The 27,024-nt window shown below is 35.6% G+C and overlaps 1 protein-coding gene across 1 annotated transcript in view; it reads left to right on the top strand.

Moving 5' to 3' along the window:
- Positions 1–27,024, top strand: part of TfAP-2 (transcription factor AP-2) — a 1,022,457-nt gene that overhangs the window by 441,444 nt on the left and 553,989 nt on the right. Inside the window, exon 2 of the mRNA XM_081740097.1 lies at positions 18,274–18,477. Coding sequence (XP_081596223.1) covers positions 18,274–18,477 — 204 coding nt within the window. The remainder of the gene's footprint in view (positions 1–18,273; positions 18,478–27,024) is intronic.

Genomic DNA, 27,024 nt, shown 5'->3' with positions numbered 1-27,024 from the left:
TAAGCTGAAAGCATTTGAAATGTGGTGTTGCCGCAGAATGTTGCGCATATCATGGACCGAAAGGAAAAGGAATGAAGACGTACTAAAGGAAGCTAATGAAGGATGACAGATCATGAAGATAATAGGAAAAAGAAGAAACAGCATGCTTGGCCATCTTATTCGACACTCCGATTGGATCACTGTGCTGATAGAGGGAAAAACAGAAGGAAAACCAGGAAGAGGAAGACCAAGGATAGAATATCTAGATGCAGTTACAAAGAAAAGGCCTTATAAAAGTATAAAACAACTCTCCCAAGGGAGAGAAAAGTTTTAAAATTTCCACGTTGCCCACCAACCTATGGTTGAGGTGAGGAAGAAGACTATAGACTACAGTGTTAAGAAATCCACTGAAAAACTTTAACTCTGGTAATTCCAGTAAACTAATTTAGAGAGATTGAAGAAAGTGTCTGGAGTCACTGAAATTAAATTTAGCATCCCCTTCAGCAGGGAAGCTATATGAAACGTAAACCTACAGCTTAACGAGGGATCCAAACCACGTGAGTTTCAGCCGGGAATCGAACGAGGGTCTCTCACGTCTAAAGCGCATACTCCATCCATATAGCCACGAGAGAGCTCAGTGTCTGGAGTTGATCATATCTACTCTGTTACTGAGGTTCTGGAAAAGGCTGATCCACGAGATTCGTTTCATAATATTCGTTCTGTCTTTCGCAAATATAGTAGACTCCTATCTAACCTTTCGATACAGAGGTATTCACTAAGAGTGATTTCTCGAGTGTAGGCCTATGTGATAGACAGATCTCTAGATAATTAACCTTCCGACAGATAGGGGGAAATAAATGTCTTTGTTCTGTAATGCAAAGCAGCCGACAGAACTCGAGAAGACTATTGTACGTAGGTGAGGTGTACAAGATGCGGACGTTGGATACATTACCTGTGAACAGGAGTAGAGGCCAATAATTGGAAAACTCGTATGTGTGACTTTTGTAGGAAGTATAATCATGAGAGGATCTTGAATGAATGTCGCTCTTCAGTTTCTACTGTTAGAAAATGATGCTGCAATACGATGTTTTATTGTCTTCTAACGAGTGCCTGAGATATTATTAGATTGCTATTAAGTGGATATGTTAAGAAGATATCTAAGTTTTACCTGCTAACAAAAAAGGCCACAATTACATCATTAATAAATCACTTACAATTCGAAATGTAAAAAATGGTACAAGATACAACGATCTCTTCTACATCTTTTTCCCCAGCAACCAGTTTAATTCATTACAGAGGATAATATGATGCATTCATAGATGGTCGTCTTTCATAACCTTTCGATATTTGTACAATAGTTAAAAAAAAAAGTTCAGAATCGATATAGACGCCTCAGGTTCGATCCCCGATGGGAACGGGAAATTTTTGCTCGTTCTACCCTCATTACAATGCACAACTTCTTTCAAATGAGTACCTAAAGCAAACTCGGGAGGTAAAAGAGTGCAGAATAGCGCTGACTACATCGTGTTACATAGGACCGAAATGGGCGTAGGACCAAAACGGCATACAACCGAAAAGGCATATCCATGAGTAATTTACTGGTGTCAAGAAGAAACTGTGAATCCTTTACCTCTACATACTGCCTTTGAGCCTTCATGTGTCTTTACTTTTCGTTTTATTTTTATTATAAACTTGGGTGTCTTGTAGTCCAGTAGCAGAGCGCTCATCTCTGGTACGAGATGTCGTTGGTTCGATTCCAGGCTATCTACATTTGTGGTGAACAATATCATGTTCATTGGTTGTCTCCTGTTTCTCTCGTTTCTCTACTACAGTCTCGTTTAACTAACCTTTCATTTTCATTTCGCCTCCTTTAGCCTAAATAGTTTGGTTGTTGGTCAGGCTAATTGGAGCATAATGTCCCTTTCCAGCACCGGCGACGTTTGAGACGGGATCCACCGTTTAAAGTGGAAGACGAAACACAACAGAGTCTGTGTCCAAATCAAGTACCCACACCAGCATTCGAACCGAGGATCCTGAAAATATTGATTTTCTTTGAGGTTATTACCCATTCCTTGATGGAAAGCTAATAATGCTTTAAGTGGGATAGATACATTTTTGAATTCAGCGATTCCTTCGTGAAAAACTGATAATGCTTCAAGTGAAATAGATACATTTTTCAATTCAGCAATTTCTTGACGAAAAACTGATAATGCTTTTAGTGAGATAGATATAGTTTTCAATTCAGCAATTTCTTCATGAAAAACTAATATTGCTTTAAGTGAGATAGATTCATTTTTCAATTCAGCAATTCCTTGATAAAAAATTGATAATACTTTAAGTGAAAAAAAAATGCATTTTTCGATTCAGCAATTCCTTGATAAAAAAACTGATAATACTTTAAGTGAGATAGATACCTTTTTCAGTTTAGTAATTTCTTGACGAAAAATTGATAATACTTAAGTGAGATAGATACTTTTTTCAATTCAACAATTCCTTGACGAAAAACTGATTATGCTTTAAGTGAGGTAGATATATTTTTCAATTCAGTAATTCCTTGATAAAAACTTATATTTTTAATACTTTAAGTGAGATAGATAGATAGATTTTTCAATATTAATTAAAGCAGAACTAATTGTATTTGCAAAGGAGAAAGTACAAGATTTCTAGTGCTTTAATCCACGTATAGTTGAGGTTTCTTTCCAAAAGGCAGTTTCGTTTCTACTACATTACTTTGTTACTGGAGGCCACGCTAGAGTTGTGGTTTTTGTAGCTCCCAGCTTTTCACGTTTCTTTTCGTTGTACTTGAATTCTTCGTGCGTAGGAGAGGCGGTCTGCGATGGCTTATCTCTTCCAACCAACGGAGCAGGTGCATGCTTGATGAGTAAAGAACGTGTGTGTATATATGTGTGTGCAAGTGGTATACATATATATATATGTATGTATGATTTTGTATATGGCTGAATATATATGTATGTATGTGTCTGTGCTTGTCGCTAAGACTGTTGTAGAGTATGTACGTTGCAGGTGCTTCTCTTTGGATAGTTCGGCTGGCTGCTTGGATTTTTCGTGGATGCAACTAAACACAAGAAATAACAAAAAAGAAAGAAAAGATAATGAAGAAGTGGAAAAATGTGGCTTTAGCTATTGAAGCCGCAGGGTGTGGGTGGCAATCAGCAGTGGCCGCCATCTTGCTTTGCTTGCTCGCCCGCTTTCAGAAGACAGGAGCCGGTTTCTTTTCTCTTGGACTCGGATGGACCATGGCATGGTGGCGTGTTTGGGAAGGATTTTAGTGGAGGGTTCTTTCCTTCGTTTCGTCGTCTTCTTCTTCTTCTGTTGGTTCCTCCGTGATTCCTCCTCCTACTTCATCTCTTTTTTCATCTTTCTTCTGCTGTAGTCTTCTTCTTATACCTGTGATCCAGTCGGAAGCTGAGGATCTTGGCGTGATTAAACACCCCTCCTATGCTTGGTACGTGATTTTTTTTTTCCTTTAGCTAACTGCTATTTCTCCCCGCAGACCCCGAAAGACTCTACAAAATTCCTCAGCAGAAAGAGAGAAAGAAAATATAGTTTTTTCTCTTCTCTCTCTCTCTCTTTATCTCTTTCTCTCTCCAGATAGCACCGCCTTCACTTTACGTCCACCCATCAGTCCTAGTCACGCGTTTACTTACTTCTTTCGATTGCAGACTGACCTCCACTCTAAGATATGTTTTTTTTCTTCACCTCTGTATTATTGACCCTTTGTAAGTACTTCAAAATTTCTGTGTTTCGTATTTGAGAAAAATATTTTGATCTCCTTTTCCCTTTAGCTTAAAGGAAAAAAAACGCACTTTTTGGTCCCTTTCGACCAGCACGTAAGAGTGAAGAAACTATTGTAATGGCAGAAAAGTGGAATTTTGAAATATCGATGAGTTAAATGTTATTTATGAAGAATTTATCGATACGAAAGACTAAAGAAAGCCCTGGTACTTTCTCCTTCTTGAGTATCGCTGTCAAGGAAGGAGGGGGGCTGGTCATAGCAAACCAGAACGTGCCTCTGATGATGTAATTGGAAAGGTATATACACTTGCGCATCGTCATAAGTAGGTGGGGCAGCCACGTGCTTCTTCGGTTATATATTATAAATTTCCTAACACTAAAAGCAAACTAAGGTATTTTTTTTATTTTTGCTTTTCATCTTTTTTTTCCTTTCTTTTATTTTAGGCACGCGTTGGTCTCCTTAAGTCTTAATTAGGTTACAAGTGAGGCTTGAATTAACACAAATATAGATAGAAATTTACTTATGTTGGAATAGTCAAGAAAAATCATGAATGAAAGAAATATGTAGTTTTACGTCCCACGATTTTACCCTTTAAAAACTAAATGAAATCAATGGTGGATCTAGAAGCTAAAAATGGGGGGAAGCCAAAACTGAGAGTATGATAGGTATATTATGAGTTAACTATAAATTTTCAAAAGTATATAAATAATAGCTTAAATCACTCAAAAAACTGGGGGCCTAGGCCATTGGCTAGGTCCGCTACCGTGGTTACTAAAAGTGAATGATTATAAAATAAACGGTAGAATGAAAATGTGGGAGGAAACGAAAGAATTCGAGAAAAATAAACGAACATTGTGTTATCCATCATAAAGTCACATGGCTTGCAATCGAACCATGAATCCCTGCACTAGAAGTGAGTGAGTGCTCTACCACAAAGCTACCATGTCCTTCACTAGTTCTTCCTTTTTGGTGGTTCTATGTAGCCTATGCGGCATGTGGTTTCATGCTTAAGTTCTGACGTGGGCATAGATATTTTTTGTTGTATTAACCTTGCACTGTGACACAACTGGGAAACTGACTTGAAGAAGAAGAGACGAAATCTTATCTTTTAAAAAAGGCAGAAATCACGGTAATGGAAACTAGGGATGCGCTCGAGTCGAGTCGAGACAGAATTTTCCTGACAAAATTCGAGTCGAGACACAGCTCTTCCAATACAAAAATATATATTTTTCGAGACGAGACATCACATTTACAGCACATTTTCGAGACGATACAGTCTCAAATCTTGTCTCGTGCACATCCCTAATGGAACCCGATGCACTGCCCACACATCAATGTCTAAGCGGGATATCGTTTTGGAGGCTGTAATGCCAGGGTTATTTACAAGCAACTTACACGAAATAATCGGACTACTACTGAATATCAGCTAATTATATGCACAATCTTTAAGAAATAAATAAACTCAGTATCGTGGTGACATTACTATTCAATAGGGGTGCTCACGAGAAGCACCTTCTTAAATTCGTATTGAGACGAGAAATATGAGAATTCTAGATATGAATTGAGACGAGACAAAAAAAATCACTATTCTCGTACGCAACGCTAGTTCACTCCTGTCTTATATTTCAAACCCTGTTTATGTTTGAGATCTAACACTTTTAGTATTATATGGTTCACAGTATAAAGACTATAAATTGATAAATAGATTATGTGAACAAAATGAAGAGCGTTTATCAATGTATAAAGATACGCAAGTCATTACATAATACACTCTAATAATAAATATGGTTTAAAAAGTTGTTTTAGCCAGTGGCGTAACTGACGTGCACGCAGAGTCCGAAATTCGGGAAGCTCACGGCAAAAAGGGGGCTCATCTAAGTTTCAAATATTATGATTTTATAATGCTAAACTCTACTCTTCAGGTTTCATGTTATTTCAGATTATTACCAGAAATACCGTAATTTACAACCAACGATAGTTAAAATCAACTCAGAAGTATTATTTCACTATTTCTTGTAATACTGCAAAGTACCTATATAAATGCAGTTCAGAAAAGTGCAGTAGAAATATGTTGTTTTTTTTCTGTCCCTTTCTCGTAAATGTAAAGGTCATTTTTTTTTAAATTCAAGGAATAGTATATTTTGTGGGGGGGGGCGGGGGGAGAAGAAAAGCCTGGATAACATTATAATAAATTTTCTACTGCGTGAAGGGGCGAAGGAGGTAAGAAATTAACGTGTACAATACAACAACAGATCACCTGCATCGTGAAAAAATATTCTTGAAGAATTCATGCGGTTTTCTTTCCCTCTGTGAATGGATTCTCCGAAGTCGTTAAGGAAATATGGCGATCCATAATTACACCCCTGATCACTTCCTTAGCGCTCTCTATGAAATGATGGGTCCTCACAAAGAAAGAAAGAAAGAAAAACATACAAGGTAAAGTGTGCAAGAACGTGAAAACATATTGTACATGTATTTCACAATGACTTGATTCATGTTGCATTTATTAACAATGTATAGATGTATGACGTCTGTGATTTCGTCTGAAGACATATATAGAGACTATTAAAAAAAAAAAAGAGTTTAAATATATATGTGTAAATAGAGCTCCACGCATGTCTGTTTAACTCTTTTTGATTTGCCTACGAGTTATATTCTATCATGACACATTGAACAACTCTGTGAGCAGAATAGACAGATATATCCCTCTCCTATATCATCTACTTAAAATCATTTCCATTATCCGGATATTATCCTTTATCTGTCATCTGGATGTTATCCGCTATCCGGATGTTCTATCATCAGGATATATCCGTTATCTACCGTCCGGATATTATCCGTTATCTGTTATCCGTTTTATTATCCGTTAACCGAATATTGCAAATCCTGATAAGTTTCTATCCGATATTCGAATAAAAAATTATCCGTATGCGGTCATCCCTAATTGAGAATAAGCTTCGAAGTAGGCGAATGGACAGGTCGTGTGGCTTTCTGCCCCGAAGCCCATAGTTTAGATTTGTGCTACGAAGAAAATATATCCTGTAGATCACTGTTTTAGATCCTTGAATCATTGTAGCCTCCAGACTACAAGTGGTCCTTCGGGGTATGCCCCTGTGATCCTGTTAGACTTCACACTAGTTCAAAAAGGCAGAAAAAACATACAATTCAAATGAATTGTATCACACATTATAGCTGTGAATCTCAGATAGAAATATATTATAATAATAATTGATTATTCAATTTATAAAAAAAATTCAAAATTATACAAATTCCAAAGCTTTTATAGACCCTACATGTATTGTTATATATAAATGATGGGTAAAATATTTGTGATACCCATCATTTATATATCTATATCTATATCATATAACTCTGTTTCTTAATCATATTTCGCATCACATTAATCATATTTCTCTAATGTTAACCAGTTTCTTATTATAATAATTTTATTTCTTATCATATTAAACCCACTTCTTATTAAACTAATCATATTTCTTATAGGCATTAATATCCTCACATATGTTATCATATTAACCAAATTTCTTATCATATAATCATATTTGTTATCATATTAACCATGTTTCTTATCATATAATCATATTTGTTATCATATTAACCATGTTTCTTATCATATAATCACATTTGTTATCATATTAACCAAATTTCTTATCATATAATCATATTTGTTATCATATTAACCAAATTTCTTATCATATAATCATATTTGTTATCATATTAACCATGTTTCTTATCATATAATCACATTTGTTATCATATTAACCATATTTCTTATCATATAATCATATTTGTTATCATATTAACCATGTTTCTTATCATATAATCACATATGTTATCATATTAACCAAATTTCTTATCATATAATCATATTTGTTATCATATTAACCAAATTTCTTATCATATAATCATATTTGTTATCATATTAACCAAATTTCTTATCATATAGTCATATTTGTTATCATATTAACCATATTTCTTATCATATAATCACATTTGTTATCATATTAACCAAATTTCTTATCATATAATCATATTTGTTATCATATTAACCAAATTTCTTATCATATAATCATATTTGTTATCATATTAACCATGTTTCTTATCATATAATCACATTTGTTATCATATTAACCATATTTCTTATCATATCATCACATTTCTTATCATATTAACCATATTTCTTATCATATAATCACACTTGTCACCATATTAACCATATTTCTTATCATATAACCACATTTGTTATTATAGTAACCACATTTCTTATCATATAACCACATTTGTTATAATATTAACCATATTTCTTATCATATAATCGCATTGTTATGATATTAACCAAATTTCTTATCATATAATCATATTTGTTATCATATTAACCATGTTTCTTATCATATAATCACATTTGTTATCATATTAACCATATTTCTTATCATATCATCACATTTCTTATCATATTAACCATATTTCTTATCATATAATCACACTTGTCACCATATTAACCATATTTCTTATCATATAATCATATTTGTTATCATATTAACCAAATTTCTTATCATATAATCATATTTGTTATCATATTAACCATGTTTCTTATCATATAATCACATTTGTTATCATATTAACCATATTTCTTATCATATCATCACATTTCTTATCATATTAACCATATTTCTTATCATATAATCACACTTGTCACCATATTAACCATATTTCTTATCATATAACCACATTTGTTATTATAGTAACCACATTTCTTATCATATAACGACATTTGTTATAATATTAACCATATTTCTTATCATATAATCGCATTGTTATGATATTAACCATATTTCTTATCATATAATCACTTGTGTTATGATATTAACCATACTTATTATCATATAATCACATTTGTTATCACATTAACCATATTTCTTATCACATTAATCATATTTTTATGATATTAAGAATATTTCTTGTTATATTAACAGTCATCTTCGCTCGTCTAGGGGCTAGTGCGTGTGCCTTTAATGCGCGTGATCGATTCCCGGTGGGAGGGCAAAAAAAAATTAATTTCACATTTATTCACTTTAATTGGTTCTCCTTATCTTTAGCCAAAAAGGTCGTACAACTGAAAGAATACATTATATACTGCTATTATATATTGTTATTTCAATAATACTTTTATCATGTTAATTTTATTTATTATCATATTAACTCCACTTTTCTTTCCTTCAACAATATTTCTTTTGTATTAATTGCTTTGAGTCATAAAGACCATATTAATTATTAAATTTACCTATTTGCTAAAATATTTATTTATGTTACTATACCTAGGTATTAACCATATTAAATATATAGGGTGTTACAAAAATGTTTCACAATATTTTGGGGACAGATTCCTCTCATCAAAATAAGAAAAAAAGTTCATATGGTCCTGTGTTCAAAAGTGGATAATTTCGGGGCTATAGAGCAGCGTTTCCCAACCTTTTTCAACTTGCGGCACACTACGGGTGTTACTTGGATTCTCGCGGCACACTTAAAGATATTATTTGTAAATATAAAACACAGTGGTATATTTTCTGATTATTGATCTCCTGCTCACAAAGAAGAAAGCTCGAATACTGTTTTTTCCCCGTGGTAAATCATTATGCTTATTTTTCATTTTAATTTAAAAATAGAAAACAATTGCAATGAAATATTGTACTCAAGTTTTTTAAAAAGTACGCTTTCTTTCTAAAAACTGTATCCAACCTTTTACTAAGAAGAAAAATCACCAAATAACGAACGAACAAACAAACCTCATTTACTTTTAGAACACAAATGTAGATAATTTGTCGAAAGGATTGAATGATATTTTAAATTTTCAAGCTACGAAATAGTCTGCAACAACAAAGAAGCAATAATGGTCATAACAATGACAACAAATACTTTTTTCAACATTAGAAATGTACAGAACAGTAACACGGTATGAAACTTAAAATTGTAGATTACTAGTAGAGGTTCATAGTAATGTGAAATACAAATATACATTTTCCCCTACTTTTTACAATTTGATTGCTATAAAATTAATAATTTTGTTTCGATTCCTTGCGGCACACCAGCGGCCCATTCACGGCACACCAGTGTGCCGCGGCACAGCGGTTGGGAAACGCTGCTATAGAGTGTTGAATAAGTGAAACAAATGAACTTTAAAAGTTCATAGCTCCACTACTATGGGACTTATCGTAGTCGGGTCAAGACATCACTAAGGAACTGCTATGTGAACTATCCAAATATCCATGTTTAAGAATGCTCCAGTACTTGCACACCAATTTTTAGAGAGGTAGTTGGAGAGTGATCAAGTACTCCCAAACAGTCTTTCTAAAACTGATTGTGGAAGTACTGGAAGTTCTGAAAGGTGGATATTTGGATAGTTCACATACTAGCTCCTCAATTAAAGTTCATTTTTTTTTTCACGTTTTCGGCACGCTATAATTACGAAACTATGCACTTCCGACCACTGGTCCTTATGAACTTTTTTCTTGTTTTGATGTGATACAAAAAATGTCACAATGTTTTGGGAATAGATTCAATACCCTGTACATCTTATTATAATCATATTTCTTACAAAATTATTCGCATGTCCCAACTTATTAACTTATTAATCATACTTCACGTCCCATTGTTTTTTCAATGATCTTTTGTTCAGTTACATTGCTTTTGTCCAATTTTTTTTTTAAATATTATCCAATTTTTTTAAAAATAAGTAACAAACAACTTACTTTAACACATTCTGAAATTATGGCTATTAGCTAGTTTCAGATATACCTATGTATATTTTTCTTTTATAATAGTCTACGTATAAATAAATCTCTTGTATTTCGTATGAAAATTTCCAAACGAAAACATTTTAAAATTTCTTCTTTGTAATTTATTTTTATTCTCCATACATTTAGCGTTACATATATATATATGTATTTATTTTTTTATTCACGATGCGCGTGCGCAAAATGCCAGTTTGTTAGTAACTTTTGCCACGGGCACGTGGTCTTCTGACGGTTGCTAGGTGACCCCATGAGTCTCCTCCCACCAATCTATGCTATTCACGACGAAAAACCTTAAAAGTCACGGAGAAGAAAGAAAGAAATGCAAAGAAAAGGAAGAAATACAGAGAATAGAGAGAAAGAGAAAGATTCAAGAGGAACCTATAACCAACCACAGGTGCTGTAGCATGCCGCTCTATAGTATTTTTGCATCTGTCTCTCTTTGCATACTACTCTTGAAGATATATATATATAATATCAAAGGACACGCAAAACTTGGTTCCAGGCAAAGTTTGACTCTTATTCTGTGCTCGGACTTTTCCACTCTCTCTCTCTCTCTCTCTCTCTCTCTCTCTCTCTCTATATATATATATATATATATATATATATATATATATATATATATATATATGCAAATAAAATTGGCTAAAAATTTCTTTCTCTTTTGTGTGGAAAGTTGTTCTTCTAGATGGTCACTTGTAGATTGTACTGTTATTGTTATTATTATTATTATTAGTAGTAGTAGTAGTAATATAATAATAATAATAATAATAATAATAATAATAATAATAATAATAATAATAATAATAATAATAATAATAATAATAATAATAATAATAATAATAATAATGTTATGTTATAATGTTGCAAAAAGCATTCACTAGTGTTTCGGACATAACATGGAACTAATCACCGATACCAAGCCATACTACAAATATCATCCAAGTCCAGTATTTGAAAATGATAAATACAAACTCTATTGGGATCGAGAGCTCATAACGATACCTGCAAACAGACCCGACATCGCTAATATCATTAAAATGGACCAATAGGTAACCCTCATAGATATAGCAGTACCATTGACTCATAACCATTCGTATTTTGATGGAAATGTCATAAAGTTACAGTAAGACCAATCATTACCTCAACTACAGCAATTGTGTCTAAAGGCACTGTGACACAACTGAACAGATAAACCCAAAACATCTAACAAATCTACAAAAATCAGTAATACTAGACACTTGTCACATGGTCAAAATGTTCTTTGGAAAAGAACTCTTCAAATAATCTGTACTTGTCAGAGACGGCCGTCAGATTACCAACCTGAAACGGATTTAAACCGAGATACAGCAATAATAATAATAATAATAATAATAATAATAATAATAATAATAATAATAATAATAATAATAATAATAATAATAATAATAATAAACTTTCACTAATATTTGCAGTTTTAATATTAGGATAGAATCCTCTCTGCAGTTCATTGGATACAACCGTTTGGATCATCTGTACTCTTATAGTTTATTACTTGAGTTGGATATTAGAGATCTTTGGACATTAAGTAATAGTGCGAATCGCTAGTGATATGGTTACTACCCATTAACCGAGGGTAACTAAGAATGTTTTCTGTTCTTCGGGTTTTTGTTAAAATGGTAGTTTAAGATTAACTAATTATAATTAGTAGATCATTCATATTGAGAAAAGAGGTTTACCTATCAAGAGGTCCCATCACGGCGAAATTAAAATGCCGTTAATTTTATAGTAATTATGTGAGATCTTCAAATAGAGAAAAGATAATAAAAAAGTGGAACAAGAGCTCGCTAGACAACATCATTTTACACGACATACCGTTATCGCGACTCACTTATCTGTTTTCGATTTCCAGCCATTTAGCAAATTGGCATTTATTTTCGCATTTACAATTCGGCTGCAAACGGAAAGCTACTAGGTGACTCATGATAACGGTAGCGCGCTCTTGTTCCATATTTCGATTATATTTTATCTACTTGAAGATATCACATAAGTAAGGTTCTGTAAAATTATCGGTATTTTAATTTCGCAGCGATTAGGCCTCTTGAGGTCCTATAATGTTATACGCTGAAGCAGTGTGACCTGGATTGTTAAAACTATTAGGGGAGATAAATAGCAGAAAGTATATTTATATTGAATGCTTGTAGTAACCCGAAAACGCTGTAAGCAGGAAATTCCTATTATTATACAGTAGTAACCATCTCTTCAAGAGTTCTGTCAAAGAATTTAAAGCTTTAACTATGTAAAATTATAACGATAATTATGTATTTTGTGCTGTATGGTTGTGAAAGATGGTCGCTTACTTTGAGAGAAGAATGCAGACCGAAAGTATTTGAGAATAAAATCTTAAGTCGAATATTTGAACTCAAGAAGAACAGAAATGGGAAATGGCGAAAACTTCATATCGAGGAGCTATAGGTATAATTTACATCGTTTATCTAACATTGTTAGGGCCATGAAGTCTAGGATGTGGGCAGATCATGTAGCTAGAATGAAAAGAAGCAGGAACACTCAAAATTTTAACTGCAAACCCCATCGAAAAAGGACCATTAGTTAGACCTAGGTGCAGATGGTTGGACAATATTAAAATGGATCTCGTAGAAATAGGAATAGGAAGTAGAAATTGTATTCAGTTGGCTAAGGACAGAAGTTAATGGAGTGCTTTCGTGAGTGCAGAGAATGGAATCTTCAGTTCCGTAGGCCATAGAGTTGGTTAGTTAGTTAGTTTAATTGTCTAAGGTAATTGGTTTCATCAATATTGTTTGATCTACGTTTTTGTATGTCAGAACTTAGAGAGTTGCTTTGATTGAATTTTCGACCACCGTTAATACCAGAGATCTGTATTTTCTCTCTGGTCAAAACGTGACCATGAATATATTATTGCAGCAACATGAATACTATTAATATATCTTCAGATACGCCCTCAATTTTTATTTCTTTTGCAATATTATTAATGCATACAATGTTAATGCAGAGATTTGAAGAATAAAGAATGCATACAATATTTTAAAATGGCTAGAGAAATTGTGATTTTTTGTTACAGCTTCAAGAAAAGGTGCCGTTAATGCTTATAGATGGGTACCACCAGATAAAAACAAAGCACTGCGAAAGATAAGGAGGGAAACTTGGACAAAACTACTATGGTGATAATAAAATGAAAATGGAATAAAATCTTTGAGTTTTACGTCCTACACTTATGCCGAAATGAATGAAATGGTGGAATGAAGAAAGTGAGAGGGAACGGGAAAACTTCGAGAAAACCCACGCACACAGTGTTTGTCCACCACAAAGTTCACTTGGTTCGAGCTGGGATCGAACCAGGGACCCCATGCACCAGAGGTGAACACTCTATTACTAAGTCACTGCGGCTCTATGATGATAATAATACATCACCAATAACTTCAGTTTCCTCCACTATTAAAGTAGAACCCAACATGAATTATACTCAATTACAGTCTTTTACAATCTAGTATATTTGTAATTTCACTTGTAAAATCTTTAAGGCAGTCGTATAAATATCTATATTACTTCCCATTTTTTGCGAATCCATTTTACGTTTTCCTAATCCTTCATGTTATGAATTTACTTGGCATTATCTTTTTCCCAGAAGGGACGAAGGAGGAGAATAAATAAATATGGTGGTTCTTCCTGAGGTAAAAAATTCTGGAGGTAAAATAGTCCCCCGTTCGAATCTCCGGGTGGGGACTGCTCCGGGAAGAATCATCAGACGAGAAAATAATAATAACTTTAATTTCAGCATAGGAACCTGGAACTTACGGACTCTACGACGTGAAGGAAAACTTGAAAATTTTAAAGTGGAAATGGACAAATGTAAAGTGGACATAGTGGGCTTGAGTGAAGTGAGATGGCCAGGGAAAGATAAGATAATATCGGGAAATTACAGAATATGCTTTTCGGGTGGCAAGAAGAACAAGAATGGTGTCGCGATAGCAATGAAAAACGAAGTAGCAAGAAGTGTAACCAAAGTGGAATACTGCAGTGACCGCTTGATGTTTGTAAAACTACATGCAAAACCAGTGGCTATTGTCATAATACAAGTGTATATGCCAACAACCGGCCATGATGATAATGAAGTAGAAGTAATATACGATCAGATTAGGACAGATTGCATCAGGAAGGAAGAGGTAAGGTCAACGCCGTAGTAATGGGAGACTTCAACAGCGTAGTAGGAGAAGGAGCTGAGAATAAGGTAGTGGGACCATTTGGACTAGGTAGAAGAAACGAACGAGGTCAAATGCTTATCGATTTCTGTAGGCAACATGATCTGGTGGTCATGAACACGTGGTTTAAGAAAAGAAAAACCAAGCTGTACACGTGAATAGTCCAGGAGGTACGAAACGCTACCAAATCGATTACATTCTTGTGAAGCAACGTTTCAGGAATAGTGGACGAGACGTAAAGACACTGCCAGGAGCGAATATTGATTCGGATCACAATCTCCTGGTGGCGGAAGTGCAAACCTGGTTAAAGTCGATCAAGAAAAATGGGAAAAGAAATGGAAAATGGAACTTGGAGCGACTAAGAAATATCGACGTTGATATGAAAGAAGAAATTGAAGAAAAATTCTGTGCAATGGGCGATGTGGTTGACAATATAGAGAATAGTTGGGGAAAAGTTAAACAGGCTCTACTTGACACACTTCACAATAACATTGGCAGGACGGAAAGAGCACCGAGAAAATCATGGATAACTGAAGCAATGCTTAAGAAGATGAAAGAACGCAGAAGGCCGAAAAACACGGACATCAAGGAATACAGAAGCCTGAATAATGAATTGAGAAGAGAGACAGACAAAGCCAAAGAAAAGTACATGGAACAGATATATGAAGAAATAATGGAACTTCAACAGCGCAGCAGGTATGATCTGATGTACCAGAAAGCACAAGAATTAGGAGGGAAAGCTAACAAAAGTATACGAACGTTCGGCATCAAAGATCAAGAATGTAATGTAACCACTGACCATCAAAGAATCCTTAGAATTTGGGAGGAATACATAAAAGATCTGTATAATCAGAAGAACCACCCGAAAGGTATTGCGATCGAAGAAGAAGAAGAGGTGAATGATGATTAAAAAGGACCCAGTATATTGAAAAGTGAAGTAGTACAAGAAATCAAAGACATGCGAAGGAGAAAGGTCACTGGAGACGACGACATACCAGTAGATTTGCTCAAGGGATTAGGAGTCAACGCAATGAAAGTACTGACTTAGCCTATTAACAATATCTACCTGAGTTAAGAATGGCCAAAGGATTTTCTTGATGTTACAATGATTGCATTGCCCAAGAAAAACCAAGCAAAGAATTGCAGCGATCACAGAACCATTAGCCTGATTTCCCATACTGGAAAGATCATTCCACGCATACGTAATAGGCGGTTGGAAAGTAAGATAGATGAGAGGTTAGAAGATCAATTTGGATTCTGGAAAGGAAAAGGCACCAGAGATGCTATTGGATTGATGAGAATTATATCAGAAAGAATTCTTGATGTAAAGGAAGAGTTGTGTTTGTGCTTCATCGACTGGCGAAAAGTTTTCGACCGAGCCAATTGGACGAAAATTCTGAAAATACTTAAAGAAATCGGAGTCAACTGAAGATATCTACGACTCATTCAAAACCTGTGCACAGGACGACGAGTGAAGCTGCGCTTGAATGAAGGAGAAACCAACAGTGTGGAGATTGGACGAGGAGTCAGACAAAGTTGTAATTTGTCTCCCCAATTATTCAATATTTACAGTGAATGTTTAATGAAGGAAGCATTAATGGGAATTGGAGATTTCAAGATTGGAGGGGAGATCATTAACAAGAGGGGTTTGCAGATGATACGGTTATAATAGCTAAAACCGAAGGAGGACTACAGGATATGATTGACAAAATAGTTGACACTGGAAAACTGTATAGAATGGAAATTAACATCAAAAAAGTCGAAAGTCATGAGAATATCCCGTGGAAACACGCCCTTACGGATCAGAGTAGAACAAAGAGAACTTGAAGAGGTCGATAATTTCAAGTATCTGGGAAGTATTTTGACGAGAGACGCTTACTGCACCGAAGAGATCAGGTCAAGAATTGTCATAGCTAAAGAAGCATTCGACAAGAAAAGATCACTCTTAACTAGCAGGTCCAATATTGGACTTAAGAAGAAGTTGGTCAAGTGCTATATATGGAGCATTGGACTGTATAGTTCAGAGACTTGGACATTACGGAAGTTAGAGAGGAAATATTTGGAAAGCTTCGAAATGTGGTGTTGGAGGAAGATGGAGAAGATAAAATGGACAAAGAGAGCAACAAACGAAGATGTTTTAAAACGGATAGAAGAAAAGAGGACACTTCTAGCCACCATCCTTCGTAGAAAGTCCAATTGGATTCGACACATCTTGCGAAGAAATTGTCGTCTTCACACCGCCATAGAAGGAAAGATGGAAGGGAAGCGAGGAATAGGAAGAAGAACACGGCTGATCGATTATTTGAAAGATAGGAGAAAATATTGGGAGTTAAAAGAGGAAGCTGAAGATATACAACATCTTGGTATGCAATCATCTTCTGTGCTCTGAGAAAAAAACCGAGGCACGATGAAATAAAGTGAGGAATATAGCCTGGCGATGCTTCTTTAGTCCTGTTTTGTTCACGAAGAACCGAGACATAACTAAAGAAAGTAAGGAATATAATCTTCTCTAAAGGTCATTCTTTTAGTCCTGATTTGCTAACAAATAACCGAGACATAACGAAAGAAAGTAAGGAATATAACCTAGCATCCTTTTAGTCCTGCTAGCTATGAACAACTGAGGCATGACGAAAGATAGTAAGGAATGTAACATGCCATAACATACCTATCCCTCTAATCATATTTTGCTACCAAACAACCGAGACATAATAGAAAATAGTAAGGAATATAACCTAGTGCAGAATAGGTTATCGTTTTAGTTCTGCTTTACTAACTGACAATGAGTCATAATGAGAGAAAGGAAGATAACCTGGTGCAGTGTTGTGCATATTCTTCTACTTTGCTGATAAATAATTGAGACAGAATGAAAATAAATGGGCTTTTTCTCCTACTTTGTTAATAAATAATTGAGATAAAATTAGAAAAAAGGGACTTTTCTCCTACTTTGCTAATAAATAATTGAGACAGAATGAAAATAAGCGGGCTAGTTCTCCTACTTCACTAATAAATAATTGAGACAGAATGAAAATAAGTGGGTTTTTTCTCCTACTTCACTAATAAATAATTGAGACAGAATGAAAATAAGTGGGTTTTTTCTCCTACTTCACTAATAAATAATTGAGACAGAATGAAAATAAATGGGCTTTTCTTCTACTTTGCTAATAAATAATTGAGACAGAATGAAAATAAGTCATGAATGCTGTAACTTGACCTAACGTTGGACTGTCCTCAGCTCTAGTTTGTTAATAAGCATCCGAGATAGCACTGACAGAAAACGAGGGACATAATTAGAAATTATTTCGACAAGCATAAATAATATAACTAAAATTAAAAGAAAATTATACTTTTAAAAAGTACCGAGAACTTACTTTAAGATAAAGGGCATAAGTGTGTGTATGTTTGTAAGCTTGATCACGAAATGGGGGGCGGGAGTTGTTCTTATTTTATTGACGTGCAGCCAAATCCTCTGTGAAAGAACAACCTCGTAGCTTTATTCCTTCTCTTGTTCTTCCAGAGTGATGGAACTTCTTCGAGTACCGCCTCACCCCACGCCCAAACCACTTGTCAGGGATTCGCGTGGTCGTCCACGGATAGGAGCCGCAAAAATATTCATGACTATGAGCTCTGGCTAAGCTCATGGAGAGGCGCTCGGCCAGCTTCTAAGATGTCCCTCAACGATGCTCTTAGTCAGTGCTATCCAGCACTTCAGGATCGTAGGGTGTGTACCATTCATATGATACTAAACTGATAAGATCTGATCACAGACTCATGTGTTCACCTACTTGTTTCATTCCCCTCGAGCTTCATTCGTACAAAGTTATTTTAAAACAAAACAAAAAGATTCTGCTATGTACAGCAACTAATTAATTGCAATCATTGGACATACTTTAATATAATAATTATTATGTCAGTCATAGTGATATGATGCTCATATGTGGTCAACTAAATCTCAAAATTCAGTATATATATATATGTATATGTAGTTTTAATATTAGTATACGACCTCCAAAAGAGTTAGCAACAAACTTGTGATCAGGTCAAATCATTTTTTAAATTATTAATAGTAAAATAACATGATGACTATTATCATTTAAAAATAATATAACTTTTTTTATTTCTTGCTAACGTAACTTATAGAACATTCTTTTAGTTTCATCATTATCATTGACGCACTAATTAAAGACTTTTGTTATAATACTACAAGAATTGACAAATAGTATCTATCGTTAATAATTAATAGGGAGTATTAAAAGGAACAGTGTCTATCTGAAGACAAAGAGAATACAGATATATTATTACAATATTCCGATTAACTTTACTTTTTGACTTAAGAATCTCTTTCTATATCATCGTCTTGGAATCAAACTCTTCTTCTTCCTCCATATTTTTCCTGCCAACCTCAATTTCGTTATGTCATTCATAATGTAGTTGTTTCTTAAAAAAAAAATGCTGAATATGCTGTTTATGAATATGGATGTATGTAAATGTGTATGTTCCAGCACAACTCTGGAACATCTGGAACAATTTTAACCAAACTTGGTACATACATTATTTACAGTCTGGGAAAGAGTACTGTCGGTGTAAGACTTCTCTAGCACACCTAGGAATAGTGAGAGGAAGGGAAGACATAAAAAATTATCGAAAACGACCGATATTAGTGTCGAGTCCATAGTTTTCGAGGTCCATGCTCTTGAAGTCCAAGTTAATCCTGAATGATGGTAAGACCCCCTATCACATCACGTGGGATTTCAAGGGGTGACATACAATATAAATGTCAAATCCATAGTTTTCAGTGTCGCTTAGGTAAAGAGTGACACTCCAGACGTCATTTAAGTTCAAGTTCGGCCTTCATTAGTACCCTGGGTGAAATTGTGACATGTAAAACTAATTGAAAATGACCGATATTAGTGTGCATAGTTTTTGGCGTTCCAAAGTTGATTGGTGGCAATTCCGATTAAGTTCAAGCTCAGTTTCCAGTAAGGGGTAAGAGACCCCCTACTACACCTAGGAAGCGTAGAAAAGGGTAACATATAAAATTACCGAAAACGACCGATATTAGTGTAGAGTACATAGCTTTTGGAGTTGCTAAGATGAATAACAACACTCCGATGCCATTTAAATCTAAGTTCAGCCACAATTAGTACCCCTGGTGCGGGAATGGTGGCATGAAAAATATGATCCTAAACGACCGATATTAGTATAAAATCCATAGTTTTCGGAGTCACCAAGTTGATTGGCGACACTTCCTATATCATTCCAGTCCACGCTTAACCCCCATTAGCACCCTTAGGGTAATGGGAAGGGTTGGACATATAAAAATAATTGAAAACCGATATTAGTGTAGAATCCATAGTTCGCGATCCCGCTGACAAGTAAACCTTACCAAGTCGAAATCGATTTCGTTGACCAAACTTGGCAGCGAAGTGAGAAATACCAAAAAACGAGCGAAATCAAAATTTAAAGTGCTTCCGTCCATAACAACGGGCGAAGTGGCCAAAAACCTGATTGATCAGAATAAGCCAAAACAATGTGTTACAAGTCTGAAATTTTCAGTGTATTCGTAAAACGGATAAAGGGGTGGAAAACGAAAACACATTAATAGATACCAGAAGAAGACAGACTCTTATTAGAGGACAGGCTTGTCATGACCGCCATTTTGAAGTCGGTCATCTTGTATCTCGCTCGATTCTTTCTTTAAATAGGAAGGGGTCATGTAATATGTCAAGCTGGGTTAGAATTTAAAGAGAAATACAATGATAAAGTCTATGATAGTGTACTTAAGCATCTATGCTTTTAGTCAATATACGTGATGTTTCACTATTTTATTATATATTTTAATATATATGCAGCTCCCAGAGACCACTTGCATCAGAGATGAGCATCCTACCACTGAGCCACCATGTATCCATCTACTGCTTGCTATTGAAATGAATGACAAAGAGTGGATATAACTCCTCACCGAATTAAAGAAAAGAGAATATTCCACGATTAGGGTCTACTTTCGTACGAAAATATTCGGCTTTAGTGAAATATATGATATAAGTTTCTGATTGTCCAGTCATTCTAATGCTTGCGTTTAGAATCAATCATGAATAAGGGAACGAATTTAAGTACGCCCCATATCTTCGATTTAGGAACTTAGCTTCCGTAAAAGTTATTAAGAGTCTTCATCCCGGCGAAATTAAAATACCGCTAATTTTACAGTAATAATGTGATATCTTCAAATAGATAAAAGATAATTGAAATGTAGAACAAGAGCGCCCTAGACAATATTATTTTACATGAGAAACCGTTATCACGACTCACTTATCTGCTTTCGATTTCGAGCCATTTTGAAAATCGGCATTTATTTTCGCGTTTCTAAACGGCTGAAAACGGAAAACCACTAGGTGACTTGTGGTAACGGTACCTCATGCAAAATAATATTGTCTAGGGCGGTCTTGTTCCATATTTCAATTATCTTTTATCTATTTGAAGATATCACATAATTACTGTAAAATTAGCGGTATTTTAATTTCGCCGGGATGAAGACTCAGAAGAAGTTTTCATAGAAATGAAATGAAATTAAATCTTTAAGTTTTACGACCCACGGTTGTGCCGGCTAAGCTAAAGGAGATGGTGATGATGAGAAATGACGGCAATGATGGAATGAAGAAAGTGGGAGGAAACGGGAAACCCCCGAGAAAGCCGGTGTTTGTCCACAACAAAGCTTAGTTGGCGGGAGCTGAGATCAAACACCAATAATAATAATAATAATAATAATAATAATAATAATGATGAGTAAAGGTAAAAACGACTCATTCGTTTATACAATGCATAATATCACTAAAGCCTGTGACAAACATCTTGGCATTTCAGCTAAACGAATAAAACACAAGCTCTGACGCGATATTGCCGAGTGCTAAAGGGTGTGGCTATGGCCAAGCAGACACACTATAGCGCAATCAGGTGATAGGGGATAGACGTGGATGTGTACAAAATAAACTTGGCAATACCACTGGTCTATCATTTGCTAGCAGCATTTAAAAGGGAACTTGGAGCGCTGCCTTCAAATGCCAAGATGTTTGTCACGCCGTTTAGTTTAGCTTTTCTGAGTCGATTTCTACAACAGCAGCAACGAACAGTGAAGTTTCTGTCACATATCACTCAATTTACAAGCCACTTGGTAGATCACAGGGTTTCTTAAGCGATAATAGTATGGTGGTATTATTATTATTATCACATATGTAGTAGTACTAACAGTATGAAATCAATTATCTTTCCATTAAGTATTGCTCTTTTTAAAAATGTGTTAACAACGTGTCAAACTCTCTATAAAAGTGTGTGTTTTGACGTCACAAATTAGCAAGCTACTTTAACTTAAAGGAAGAGACTGTAATATAATATTATAGATATATAAATATACCCCTCATTTTTTCTTTTCATCCAACAAATTAAAAAAGAATACATCTTTATTGCTTATTATAAGAATAGTAAAAGGGGCGGGACGGTCATGATCGAATGTTGAAGAGTTGTGATGTTCGAAACCGCCATAAGGCTAATCTCTCTCGCTCATGCCTGGAAGCTATCGTGTGTTGTTGACTGGAGGGCGAGTCAGTCAGGCGTTCTCCTCTCGGTTAATCAGAAGCCGTAGGTAGCACTCGTGAGGGCTCCCGTTGGTTCAGGTGTGTGTGTTGGTGTATGTGTGTGCTCTTTTGACTTCCTACCCTGTACCCTGGTATTAAGCTCTTAAAATAGGTGTTTCAATCTTCTTAAGTTTAAACGGTTTTGAAATCTTTAATTTTCTTCTGCTTTTCTTAACTTGTTTTATTGACCTCTCTTCTTCTTCTTTAAATTTCAACCCCCCTTCACAGCCATCTTCATTACGAGCTACCAGGCTTTCTTGTATACAAAACAGGTCGTTTCTTCACTAACAATAATGATGACACGTGCCCTTTCCCCCCTCACTTTTCCCCTTTAGCGCTTTCGGAAGCCCTCAAGGAGTAACGTTCTTGCCACGTGACTTGCTTCCAGCTCTGAGTGCCCTTAAACACTGTTATAAAACCCCTTAGGTCACACCAGCAATGTTTATATATGTTGCTATGTTCTTTTCGTTGTTTTCTCATACTTAAAAGCCAAGTTTTGGTATACTTATCACCAAAAAATATTTGTGTATGAAAAAAATATTATGTATGAATGATGCATACCTTGAAGGAATAAAACCTAAGGGTATTCTGTTTCTTTAGCTGTTGGGAATATTTTACATCTCCTACAAGCACGCTTAAAAACGTGACAAATTATTTTGTTATTTTATCAGCTAATACGAGGGTATTCTCCTCCTTCATTTCACGCTTCAGAATCTCATGTTGCCATACGTTTGCTTTCTTTTATTATTATTATTATTATTATTATTATTATTATTATTATTATTATTATTATTATTATTATTATTATTATGAAAATGCTGAGTTATATTTCTGCCTGTCATTCATTTTACGGCAAGATTTTTATTGTTATTTAATTATGACAAATATTTCGAGTGATGAAAATATGGACCTTATTCTTATTTGATTTTAAAAGACTTTCGTCCTAATAAATGAAAAAAAAAGTCGAACGTGTTTTCGAATTACAAGCTTTTAGATATAAAGTAACTTCCTAAACAGGAAACATCTCAAGTCTTTAGTTGTTTCCGCCTGCTGCACACTATGTTTATATATATATAAGATTGCTCACTAATTACTTCAAACTCCATGCTACTTATACATTTATGCAACTACTCAAGTACTTTGCTATACTCCGACCTCTACTAGCATCAGGCATGCAAATAATAGCGCAGGTAGCGATTTCTCTACTAGCATCAGGCAGGGAAATAATAGCGCAGGTAGCAACCTAGGCACGAATGTAATAGTACAGGTAGCAACCTCTTAGGATCAGGCAGGCAAGTAATAGTGCAGGTAGCAACCCCTACTAGGATCAGGCAAGCATGTAGCAACCTTTACTAGCATCATGCAGGCAAGCAATAGCGTAGGTAGAGACATCTACAAGCATCAGACAGGCAAATAACAGCGCATAGCCACCTCTACATGCAACAGGCAGGAAAGTAATAGCGCAGGTAGCAACCTAGACAGGCATGTAATAACACAGGCAGCAACCTCTACTAGGATCAGTCTGGCAAGTAATAGCGCAGGTAGCAACCTCTACTAGGATTAGACAGGCATGTAATAGCACAGGTAGCAACCTCTACTAGAATCAGACTTGCAAGTAATAGCGCAGGTAGCAACCTCTACTAGGATTAGGCAGGCATGTAATAGCACAGGTAGCAACCTCTACTAGAATCAGACTTGCAAGTAATAGCGCAGGTAGCAACCTCTACTAGGATTAGGCAGGCATGTAATAGTACAGGCAGCAACCTCTACTAGAATCAGACTTGCAAGTAATAGTGCAGGTAGCAACCTCTACTAGGATTAGGCAGACATGTAATAGCACAGGTAGCAACCTCTACTAGCATCATGTAGGCAACTAATAGCGCAGGTAGCAACCTCTACTAGGATTAGGCAGGCATGTAATAGTACAGGTAGCAACCTCTACTAGAATCAGACTTGCAAGTAATAGCGCAGGTAGCAACCTCTACTAGGATTAGGCAGGCATGTAATAGCACAGGTAGCAACCTCTACTAGGATTAGGCAGGCATGTAATAGTACAGGTAGCAACCTCTACTAGAATCAGACTTGCAAGTAATAGCGCAGGTAGCAACCTCTACTAGGATTAGGCAAGCATGTAATAGCACAGGTAGCAACCTCTACTAGAATCAGACTTGCAAGTAATAGCGCAGGTAGCAACCTCTACTAGGATTAGGCAGGCATGTAATAGCACAGGTAGCAACCTCTACTAGAATCAGACTTGCAAGTAATAGCGCAGGTAGCAACCTCTACTAGGATTAGGCAGGCATGTAATAGTACAGGCAGCAACCTCTACTAGAATCAGACTTGCAAGTAATAGTGCAGGTAGCAACCTCTACTAGGATTAGGCAGACATGTAATAGCACAGGTAGCAACCTCTACTAGCATCATGTAGGCAACTAATAGCGCAGGTAGCGACATCTGCAAGCATCAGGCACGCAAATAATAGTGAGGTAGAGACCTCTTCTAGCATCAGGCAGGGAAATAATAACGCAGGTAGCGACATCTACAAGCATCAGGCAGGCAAGTAATAGCAAAGGTAGCAACCTCTATCAAGATTAGGTAGGCAAGTAATAGTGCAAATAGCAACCTCTACTAGGATCAGGCAGGCATGTAATAGCGCAGGTAGCGACCGTCTATCAACGTGAATGTTTAGTACTAGGCTTGTAGTTATGCACAGAGTGATGACTTTCGTAGTTTATTACTAAGATTGTAAGATAAATATTAAAAAGTTAATCCAACTTCGCTTCAAGTAGGCTAAGGCTCCCTTCTGGCTAAGCGGTTAGCGTACACACATTTGGCGTGGAAGACCCAGTTTTGGTTCCCGGAGAGAGTTCATTTGGCTCGGATGCCACGTTAAGCGATAAATTCACGTTTCACATAACCTCACTGCTGAAAAGTCCACTAAACTCCAAAATCATTATCATCATCATCATCATCGCAAAAGAGAATACTGGCCAGTTACTTGAAGCTTTGATTTCGATTTTCAGTTTAGTGTTCATGTCATGGTAGATTAATGATATCCGCCACTGAAGCTCGAAGATTGATTTGTTTGATTCCCAGGGGAACATTTCTTAATCAACGTATTATGTCTTGAATATTTCAAACATAATTTCATGTTTATTTGTCTTCCTATACTGAGAAAATAGTACAGGGTCTTTTGAAGATAGACTGTACAGAAAGATTTAACAAACACTGCTTGGGCTCAGCGGCATATTTTATATTCTACACAAGTTTTACAGGTTTGCTTGATCAAACTTTGATTATCCCTCATAGAAAAAATATACGCGTAGTTTATCTTTTCGTGATTCTTACGCGTTTATACTCTTTAGTCCTTGTAGTTATCACTCAGTGCAATGCTATAGCACACAAGGGTGTGAAAGTTATAGAATTGTGAGAAGACAAAGAAAGAATAATGTTTGTTAGATTTAGGCCTACATTAGCGGGTCATCCCACGTGTATGACGATAATTTATTGTATCAGGATCAGGCCGGATCATTCCTCTGCCTGTCTCAAGAATTTCTCCATTACTCCATTACTCTGACCATTACTTCTAATAAAATGAAATAAAATATTTGTTAGTTTAACATCCCACGATTATGTTCTATAAACTAAAGAGAAACAGATGATTAATGAACTTGAATGACTGTGAAATTAAATTTTTGTGCTATCTCACCGAGAATCGAACCTGGAACCACGTAAACAAAAGGCAACACGCGCTAGCCATTAAACCAGCGGCAGGGTTGTCACCGTTCATAATGAGATGCTCATTTCCACTACTTTGTTAATTATTCCTTTACAATGAACCAGTGGCGTAGCACGCTTTTGCGGGCCCCCTGCAAAGTATAGAGAAGAGGCCCTAGTTGTAAACCCGGCAGAAGTAAGGTTGAAGTTCTACTTCTTTAAATCTTTATTCATCGCAAGACTTCGGGGCCCCCTATATTTCGAGCCCCCCCCCCCGCACTGCGGGGGTTGCGGGGGCAGCTGCTACGCCACTGCAATGAACGAACTTTCAAGTACAATCTTGGAGGTCAACTGGAAATATTAACATAATAACAATTGCCAAAAAATAAAAATAAAAAAATAAAGTGGAAGAAATTCGTCCAGAACTTATATTTTAAATATAGGTTACCATCCCGTGGTTAAATTAAGGGGAAACTCAGGACAGAACTCAATCAGAATGACTGAACATTGGAATCGAACGGTGAACTTTTGATTGCCAAGAAAAGAATTCTACCAACTTAAAAAAATAATAGTTTTGTTTATTTCTAGTTTGTTCCCAACCAGACTCCATAATTCTTCTCAATTCTAAATTCTTTGTAATTCCAGTCAACAGGGATACGAACACAGTTATAAATGTACTCATGCTCTTAAGAGGAACTCAAACTCCTGATGAGTTTCACGTCACGGAGAGCGCTCGACTATACCAGTAACTTACGTTTTTTTTTTTTTTTTTTTTTTTTTTTTTTTAAATACATTACACGAAGCAACCCAATTTGTCTCCTATACATCCGTCACAAATCCCACTTTCCAGAGGAAATGTTAAAAAAATAATAAAAAGTCCATTCATATACATGAGAGACAGTTTAAAAAAACTGCAACAATGT

Source organism: Thermobia domestica, chromosome 2 (genome assembly GCF_964235325.1).
Source record: "Thermobia domestica chromosome 2, izTheDome1.hap1.1, whole genome shotgun sequence".
Classification (NCBI taxonomy): domain Eukaryota; kingdom Metazoa; phylum Arthropoda; class Insecta; order Zygentoma; family Lepismatidae; genus Thermobia; species Thermobia domestica.
The sequence above is the reverse complement of the archived record's forward strand: the minus strand, read 5'-3'. Positions and strand labels throughout refer to the sequence as shown.